Consider the following 10,060-nt stretch of genomic DNA (forward strand, 5'->3'; position numbering starts at 1 on the left):
TCCTTTTCTCCTTTCCTTTTCCTTCGTTACTATGATTTTGGAACTTCTTGGGCTTAAGAAACCTGCCTTTTGACGCCTTTTCACTCAAATGACTGCAAATTTCGTTAGTTTGATATTTGCAAAATCGGTTGGATATAAACTGCGAAGAAAATCAAAGCTTTCATTGTAAAGTTGATTGTGTCCTTATTGTCATGTCAGGCGAGGGAAGATACCTACCAGTTGTTACAATCTCGTTTGATGACAGAATTAGGAGCAAATTGTTGTTTGTTGTGAAAACAGGGGCACTGCTGCACAGGCACACACCGCTGACCATCATACACAGTTCCGTTCGCACAGTAACAGCCATCCAGACATCGCTGAGGACAAATGTAGTTCTTTTTCTTTATTTGACAGGTAGGAGAACAGGAGGAACCGCACTCATTAAACCACAAGGTATTTGGACACTTGATCGCTATTAAAAATTGTAAGATAAATTAGATCATTGACATAGCTTGTTCGCACACAATCATTTTAAGTCTTCACGAAAAGATCCTTGGTCATAAGGGAAAAATTAGGCAATGACACGAATGTAGTAATCAGTGAGATAGAAAGCGAATAGACATAAAATAAGACACTTACGGCAAAAGCTATTGGTTCTCCAAGTTATTGGTACCTTGTTCCGTGCGCATGCCCTTGCGTACTGTGTGAAAGCTGAGCATGCGCAGTCACTGCGCTCTGATAAGCTACACCTACAGAGTTCTTCCTCGCACATTTTAATGAATGGCGCAGGATCCAGGACCATGTGACAAAGGAAAAAGGTCGAGTTACGCAGATAGGAGCACAATTTGTGTACCTACAAGAAATAGGACGCGAATTGGTTATGTAGCGTGTAATAACAAAGGGGCTTTTCAGAAGTAGATACCTTGCTTGTAAATTGTTTCTTCTAATCTAAGAAATCTCGAATTTGGTGCGAGATTTATTTATTTATGTATTTATTTATTTATTAATAATTCTAACAACAACAACAACAACAACAACCTTTTTTATTAAATCCAACTAGAGAGAATTTTTACATTTTTTGACAGCTTATGGAATGAAAAAAAAGGAAATTGGTACATAAACTGATACTGAGAAAAGGATGTCTAGGAACTAAATTAAGAAATGTTTTCGTGCTAGTTCCTAGCTATAAAATGATATTTTTAACACAGTGGTGCCAGGTACAATAGCAGCAAAAGAAAAAACATCAACAACGAATGTAAATAAATAACACACACTATACACTATATGGAGAAAAGAACGATAATGGTCAACTTTCAAATTGTCTAATTAGTGGTTGTTGTTTTATTAAGCGTAGGAAGAAGAAATTTGGGAGGGCTTTCAGAAATTTGGGAGGGCTTTCAGAAATTTGGGAGATCTTTGAGAATTTGTTTGATTCAGAAGACTGAGACGAATTAAGTTCTGAGCCAGTTTCTCCCAGCGCATCCAAGTTTATGAACTGCACTATATATTCTGCAGCTTTTTTTTTAAAATAGTTACCTGCGTCATATTGTATTTTGTGACTGAGCTACAAGGACTCTTTGCCTCCTCTTCACGAACGTTGGGGCACAATTGATTGACGTCCGTCATACGCCAACTATTCCCAAATTTAGCGACGGAAGACACTTGTTGACGATCATACGTCATAAGGTCATCGTCCGGCAAGCCGTTGTAGTTACCGCAGAGTCCGCAGGTCCTATTTCTGTGATTAGTGGAAACATGCGCATACACGGCATCCTTCCCGTCCCATAACACCGTTATTCCATTATAGCCATATGTTACAATGTAACTGGAAACTTTCTCAATTACCACGTTGTTTACGATATGAGGAAGAGAGATGTTTTTATCATTTACAGTCACCTGGTCACTTTCCCCCAACTGGATCTAAAAAAGGTAGTTCCACAAAGATGTCATTATTATCACGTCAGAAAAGAAAAGTTTTCCAGACAGGAATTTATCCTCTAACGTCTCAAACACAGGCAAGTTGAGGTGCAGATATGCCTTGACTTGTCAGGTGTATGAGCCAAGGTGAACGCATCGATAGTGTTAAGATAAAGAAAACAAAATTATTGTCTGTACGAACCTCGCAAGATAGAAAAAGAGGTAAAAAATAGTATGGGTTACCACTCGAAAAGTTGTCTGGTGATTTCTGATTGTTATTTCATTAGATTAGCTGTTATAAGAGAAGGAGAAAACGGACGATTTAAGTCTGGAACTGACTTTCTCTAGGGAACAATGGTAAAAAAAGCTTTAAAAAAAGGAAAACGAGAAACGCGACAGTGTTGATTACCTTAATATCCAGTCCTCCGAAGTACAAATTAACTGCTCGACGACAGGTTTTTGTGTCTTTACACTGAGGGTCAGTAAACATATGAACAGAAAACAAATCGTCCTGACAATCGTGTATCAGTTTGTAAGTGCAACGGCCAGGGAAGTAAATATAACGGCCATCGAATGTTTTCACATGTGAGCGCCACGAAAAGCAGACGTCTGGTTCATTCATTGCACCGCTGGGTACTAAAATGAGAAGTGGTTTGAAGATGATGAACGGTTTAAATACATGAAAAATACAAATTTCTGATAGCACTTTCTGTCAGCTACATAAAGATCTTTACAAGTTCAAGCCTGGCCAAATAGTTAGACAAAGGACTACCGAGGACAAATTCAGCTAGTTTTCAAGAGGGACTCGAACTCGGGAACCCCGGATTGCGGGTCCCCCTCACTGATCACTCGGCCATGACGTCTCCCAAATCCGTTGGCCAACGTTAAGCCATTTGTAAGGGGCTATATCTTCGAACTAGTAAATACAAAGCAAAAAGACTGTTTACGGGTTAGGGGTAGTGTGTAACGGAATTCAATTTTCCCGTGGAATTACTTTCTGAATTCATATCGAACGAAAATGAACTCAAAGCATAAAACACCTGGATGGGTAATAAGCAGGAAAACTACTGGCTGTCATTAACTATGGGATAAAGAATAGAAGAAAACAAACTTACCAGCGGTTGCCAAAATGGTTCGCACCTCTACTGGAACAAGCCCTTAAATAATAACAATAAAAACATTCCATAATATTATCGATACAATACCTAAATACTACTCACGTCATTGATAACTAGTTCCGAAACCAATCGAATTTACTTGCCTTCATCACATAGTACATTAGCTGGCAAATCACACTGCTTGAGGACGTAATTATACCTCAGTCCAGCTGGGCAGTTCCTTTTGTACATGATGCCATTTGAACAGAAAATGTATCCGTAACAGTTGTTTGGGTCTTTGTAATTGCCATTTTGCAATCCAGAGCAGAATGATATTGCTGCAATACAATTAAAGTTACTTCATTACACTTGTACCTCTCAGACGTTGCAGTGGAGTCGAAAAAGATCTTGTTAATGAAATTTAAAAACTATTTGAGGAGGCTCTGACGTCATACGAGTAAGACCTTTAAGCCATTTGGCATCTACCAACCTGTTTCACATGACACTCCAGTGTAGTCAGGCCTGCATTTGCATCTTTCTGGTGCCACACAAGTTCCACCGTTTTGGCAGGAAACAGCACACAGTGCTACAAGAACAGAGAAATTATTTCGGCAATAGTTTAATGAAAAGTCCGCGTGCAATTTGCACATATTGGCTGGTAATAATCCTCATCCTCTAATCCCACGGCCATTAAAAGCTAAAGGGATCCATGCACAGAATGAATAAAGCCTATGTATTGTCGACTGCTTGAAGCTTTGCAAAACTTTAGTGTGTCACGCTGTGGGAGCTATCTCTGTATTCAGAAGGGTAAGGCTTACCTCTACTACACCTGCTTCCAACCCATCCACTCTGACATGCGCACTGGTCTGGTTTTACACAAAGCCCTCCATTTTGACAGTTCGGAAAACAAACAGCTTTAAAAAAGTACGATCCATGAGTTAATGGTATATCCAATGTCTGAATGAGGAATACTAACACAATTGTGATGAGTAGTAATAAAACAATAGTACAAAAAGCGAGACAATCAACATCCAAATGACATTTCATCTTGATTTAGCGAAATGCTCGAGAAGAATTACAACAGAAAGGGTTACAAACCTTTTTCGCAAGATTTTCCCGTGTAGCCAGGCAAGCAAAAACACAAACCGTGTGAACACAACCCGTTGTTTTGACAAGATGGAATACAGGTCTCTGAAAAGGAGTGAGAGTCGATAGCTTATCAACATTTAGAAGCCTAAACATATGCCAAGTAAATATTTTTGATGATGCATTTCAAAACCCCATATCAGAACTGGAACGTTGATTTCTTGGATAGTATGAGTTTGAGTTTGCAAAATAACAAGGTTTCCACCTGTCGTTTTTCTAAATCAAAGGTTTTTATGTTACAGGGTCTATGGAAGGGTACTGGTTTCAAGAATATGAACAGTAAAACATAAATGTACAGAGTTCAGTGCCGCTAACACAAATTAACCCCGTAAAGGTTTGAAAGAGAGACGAAGATAGATTCAAGACAACTGGAATCAGATCAAGATACGAGTCACCATTTTCACAAAGACAAATAATGCACCAACTCTTTCAACTTGTAAATTCAATTTGTGCATACGGTGACGCCTTCTATGGATTAACTCGTATGCTATATACGCAAAAATGTAAACAAGGACGTCAGCAAAGATTCGCCTATAGACAAAAAGCTAAAATACCCACTGGCTGCACTTGGTGTAGCCTGCACAAATTGCCTCTTTTCATTCAAAGGAACCTCCTTCTCACCTTCGAAAACATGATAACGAAAACACAAACTTAAAAATGGTCAAAACAAATACTCGACTGAATCCTTAGATTCGTGTACAAGAGGATGTGTTAGTTTTGACAATAATAATCTTATATTAGGAAACTTTCAATTTCATAAATCGTCTTCAGAATTAAAGGCTTATTTAAGATGAGCATAATAGGAAAGATTTTAAAACAATATACACCAAACAGAAAATGAAACTAACTTAGTTTAAAACTTATTCTTACTTGCACGCCGGTGTGCCGTGCAGTTAGATTTGTGATAGAACATTTATCTAAACTAAAGCATCTTTTTTTCGTTTTAGCAACTTATTTTTACGCATACTAAATTTTTCGAAAATTTGGAAGCCATGTTGCGCGAATATTAATTTCTCGATTTGGGAAACAAAATATTGAAAGCGTATTAAAGTTTGTGTCCACACTTAGTGCATGGGTATGGTGGCCAAGTACGGTACTCGCTGGGTATCGTTCCAAAGCTTGTCTCTCGCTCGCTCCGTAGGAACGGGTAGGAGAGAAACCTAGGAACGAGGTTGTGTGTACACTCACCAGAAACTCATATGGGGTTGACACGTGTAACTCGGGTTCAATGCTCGTGAATGTTAATTTTTTTCTAAGTGCCATATTTGAAAACCTTCGTTGCGGCCTCAAAAAAGCAATAGGTTTATTAACTGCAAAAACCGTGGACGAAGATCCTGCTAGTTGGATCTCTAGAAAAGAGTTCTAATCAGCCAAAATATAGAGAACCAAAAACGAAAAGTCCGAAGACTACTGCAAAGCTGATTCAGAACAACATGTATTTGTTTTTGTTGCTGTCGCCATCGATGTTGCTTGAGCCCCGTCAGGTTCCCTCCCGAGAACGCGGAGTAAAATTACATAACGTCGTTTACCCGAGTTTGATTGGTCAGTTATCTTTTCTTTTAGTTTCAAATATGGTACTTGCGAAAACGAACATTCACAAGCATCGGACGAAGTAAACATAGGAGAGTTACAGGCTTCAACCCCTTACGAGTTTCTGCACACACTTAACTTTTTTTAATTAAGTACCTGGTCCTAGGCCAGAATTAGGAAACATTGCCAATGCACAACCCAAGGTCGAGAGGTGGGGGTTGGGGGGGATAGTACTTGGGCACTAAGTTGGGTACTAATTCTTGGCCGCGTGAACTTAACAAACGTCGTCCCCCTTTGTGCTAGTTTTATTCCTTTTCCATTTCCTTTCCTACTTAATCAGCTTAGGCCAATTAATTATCAAACTGTTTTTTTGTACTATCAATACTGAGATAATATGTTGAATTTTTCAACGAAGTGTTTCATTTCCACTGTAACGTTCAAAACAATTCTGGTCTAGTCTTGTGTGTGTTTGTATTTGGGGGGGGGGGGGGGGGTGGAGGGGTGTATAACACCTTTCATCAAAGTTTGGAACAGGAATTCTTTATCTAAGTAGAGCAAAGCGTAACTCGGCAAGAAGTAAAAGTAAAAAATACCACAGAATAGCCCTCTCGAGAAAGGTCATAGTTAAATTATCGTAAATTGCAGCCATCTTTAACCGCAGAAATTTGTTCCTCAAAAAAATCAAAAATCAAGCCAATTCGCAGAATATGACTACTGTACACTAACCCCCTGGGATAGAGAAAGTACCCCTCCGTCAACAGGGAAAGGAAACAAAAGAGCATGAATCTACTTACGCTCATTACAGTTAACACCACTCCATCCTTTACAACATCTTCTTACTCCTCTAAGTATCGATTTGGTCACTTGTCGGATCGCTGGTTCAAATACCACTCTGTACAGGGATGAGGTTACATGAGTCAATGAATCAATAAACACCTTTATTTAAGGTAACTGTAAAATGTTCACTAAATGAGGGCATTAAAACAAACTATTACTCATGGGTCTTATCATGCTAAGTATTACCAGGGACTGAGCAATCTCCCGTCCATGCAACTGAGAGCTATTAATATATCAGCTTTATTTTAGATAGCCTGCGAAAACATCCGTTTCTCCTCACTCTTCGCCGCTGGGGACGTTTCGCGCGGAGGAACGTCGCAGATGTTCCTACGCGCAAAACGTCCCCAGCGGCGAGGAGCGATGTTTTCGCAGGCTATATTTTAGATGCTCTTCGGTTAAAGTTTCAAATAACAGTGAACTAATCGGTTACAGATGCACATGTTCAGTTTGCTCTAAAACCAAGGCCTTAAAAGTATCCTTACAAACTCTGTAAATTATTTCTGAAAAAATCCAGTTTCTATTTACGAAATCTCTGACTGTAACATATAGCTGTATCCTGCCGGGCAAAAAGAAAATCCAGTTTACGGTTTCGTGGGATTTATGGCTTATCGTGATTATTCTTAAGTATATCAAACATGGGAAGATATAAAATTTTCTTTATCGCATCGTAAGGTGGTCAAATCCCTAAGCTTAATTTAGAGATCTCTCTGACGGAGATTTTACCGCAGGATATATGATCACTAAAATCTGTTGTAATCAACTTATTCACTTTGAATCAGGACGGAGATACTGAACCCAGACTTCAGTGTTTTACACGAGACAAGCTACTCTAAACTTTGGTCTGTAGTAACTCGTCTACAGTAACTCGTTTTGACTAAGTGACAACAACTACTTTCCTTCGTTTACGGGAGAGATTGGCGCCCTGTTAGCAGGGTGTTAAGCTTTATCAGTCTCCAGCAGGAAACTGTGGAGACTAAGAAAATCCTTTAAAATGGTCAATGACTTACACCTACCTCATTTATTTTCTTGCTATGAATATTTCTTCGAAATTTTTTCCTGGTTAGTATATATGCAATTGAAAATGCACTTTATAATCTCGGAAACAAGTCACTGGCTTTGCGGTTGAGAAAAGCACAGGTCACATTTCTAAAGTTGGTTAACCAATTTCATCTGTAAGTCTTAAGATAAGTAGAAGAGCTAATAAATTTAGTATTGCTTTCTTCCGGCTTTACAACCCAATAATGGGTGAAATTGAAACACAACGGTATCGCTTTGAAGGTATCTTACTCGACTCAAGTGTAGTTTCTCCCACAATTTTCTTCGTTGATACAGTTCAAAAATTGAATATTTTTTGGCTGAATCTCTTCACCCCCATTTTACTTGTACTTGTATTTAGTTTCATTATTTTATACTTTAGTTCCTAATTTCTGGTTTAGCCTAGATTCAATTTATTACCTCTGCCGCGATGACCTGCCCAACAACAAAACTTTGTTCAGCTCCGTATTCCGCATACCAACAGGTTGATTAGGAGTTCGCGGGGACCTGTTTTGCTTCCTGTGGCCTCCGGATAAAAACAACCAACGATCCGTTGATCAGCTAATAAATATTTGTGTTACAAAACCGTCGGACCTTAACTTACAGTACAGACCGGCCATGAAATTCTTTAGGACGAGTTAAATATTCGCATAGTGGATAGAACGCTTTGAGTAAATATTTTGTACTAACTTTGCTGATAAAGGTAGATTCCGTCGCCGCACTGGGGTAGTGTGGGGATCATGATGGTAGAGTGGTTACCCTGTCTATTCGATCCGGGACAGTTATGAACTGGCTTTATGAAAATTTCTAAAAGAGTGGCTCTCAAAGAATGATTTCTCAAGCTCGATCTAGACAAGTATTATGTAAGAATCCGTTTAACATCTCTACATAGCTTTGTCTTACCTATATTTTATGCATGGTTTGATTTTTTCGTCGCCCTCTGTGCATGGTACTTGAAACCTTTTCACAGTTCGTCTCTTGTAGTTCCGTGGCGTACGTATTGTATGGGGTTCAAAGTATTTGCAGAAGTGACCTTTATTTTCTTGGTATGACTTTGGCCCTGCAAGCTTGTCTAACTCATCCAAGCTTGGGAAATAAGACAAGTTAAATTGTTGTATTACTAAGTGTTTTCAATGTCTCCTTTTCGTAGATTCTATTTCTGCTCACTCGCACCGTTTCCTGTAAGCTTTCCAAAACAAACAAACAAAGCCCAAATTCTGATTTCCTGAATTTTGTGTGGAAAGGTAATTGGCTAAATTAATAATCTATATTCCCTTTGTATCAAACAAATTAAAATATTGATCTCTTGCAGCAAATTGACACATACTCTGACCACTAAAGTGGTCTTCCATAAGTACTTCCTTACAGTCTTTGGGATTAAGAGGATAAGTCGTTCTGTAAATATTTTCCGAGTTTATATAAATACTTGCACGCTAGCAAGGCACGCGCTGGACCTTAATCGTATTAAATAAGAATACGAAAATCTGTTTATCTGTTATTTGGGGGAACATGAAGAGGGGTTTTGTTGCTGCAATGTCTCTAAAAAAGCCTTCTCGATGTTCAAAGCACGTACCAGGTCAGTGACAGGTAAAAGTAATACACATCAAATTAATGACATAGAAAAACAAGTTAATGATCGAGCGAGGGCTGCCACAGATAATTCTTCCAGCAATCTATTTGGTGCTTTCTTCGCTTGAAAAAAAAATTCTTGTACGTGTTTTCAGTGGATAAGGAGCTATCCGTAGTGGAAACGTGGGAGGGAAAAAGTGCTTGTGGGGGAGCGAAGGCAGTAATTCCACGGTCAAGCACACCGGGGTGTTTTTTGAAGATGAATAAAATAGCTAATGCTTCGCGACTTTTTGACTTTTTGCAACTCTTGGCGCCCCTACTTACGGTAGCAACTAGTCTGCAATTCTAAAGAAATTCTAAGTAACGTTCCTAAAAAACTAGTAAATGTAGAGTATATTGGTTGATAAAGCATGGAAAAGTAAATACTTAAACCTCAGCTTTTGCAAACCGCAGCGAAGTAGTAACTAAGTACGGTACTGTTCTCTAATTGCTAAGAGAATTTGTTACATAGTTAAGGATTTGCCTTTTGAGCCTTTTACTCAAGTTACGTTGATGCGCTTGACGAGGTACTTGAATCCTACTTTACTAGCTACAAATGATTTAAAATAAAAAGCAATATTATTCTCTGAGGCGGAAGTATGTGTACTTGGAAAGAAACTTCAAGGGGTATTAGTTCCCTTGACATCTTTAGAAGTGCACAAAGTCGTGTACTTTAAAAATACATGTTGTGATACTCACAAATTCAAAACTTGGTCTTGTGAAGATGTTTGCCCAAATCCTATCTTGATAAGTAACAAGACCAATAGCCCACCGCAAACCGCAGGAAAAATAGGAACAGTTCTCATTTCCAGAAAAGAGACCTCTTGGGTGGGAACTGAACTGATGATAAATGTTTATCAACGTAAAATATAAGCGTACACACCTTTTCACCAAGCAACTGTTTAACCAGA

General features: G+C 38.7%; 1 protein-coding gene across 1 annotated transcript in view; it reads right to left on the reverse strand.

Annotated features, from left to right (window-relative positions):
* Positions 1–10,060, reverse strand: part of LOC140932479 (uncharacterized) — a 41,583-nt gene extending 31,523 nt beyond the window's left edge. The window contains exons 1-13 of the mRNA XM_073382086.1: positions 9,849–10,060; positions 8,445–8,627; positions 6,464–6,561; positions 4,698–4,760; positions 4,092–4,184; positions 3,812–3,907; positions 3,484–3,579; positions 3,158–3,331; positions 3,012–3,053; positions 2,306–2,532; positions 1,516–1,899; positions 619–832; positions 217–451 (exon numbers count right to left, since the gene is read on the reverse strand). Coding sequence (XP_073238187.1) covers positions 217–451; positions 619–832; positions 1,516–1,899; positions 2,306–2,532; positions 3,012–3,053; positions 3,158–3,331; positions 3,484–3,579; positions 3,812–3,907; positions 4,092–4,184; positions 4,698–4,760; positions 6,464–6,561; positions 8,445–8,627; positions 9,849–9,955 — 2,012 coding nt within the window. The 5' untranslated portion in view covers positions 9,956–10,060. The remainder of the gene's footprint in view (positions 1–216; positions 452–618; positions 833–1,515; positions 1,900–2,305; positions 2,533–3,011; positions 3,054–3,157; positions 3,332–3,483; positions 3,580–3,811; positions 3,908–4,091; positions 4,185–4,697; positions 4,761–6,463; positions 6,562–8,444; positions 8,628–9,848) is intronic.

The sequence above is a fragment of the Porites lutea genome, chromosome 3, assembly GCF_958299795.1.
Source record: "Porites lutea chromosome 3, jaPorLute2.1, whole genome shotgun sequence".
In the NCBI taxonomy this organism is placed as follows: Eukaryota; Metazoa; Cnidaria; class Anthozoa; order Scleractinia; family Poritidae; genus Porites; species Porites lutea.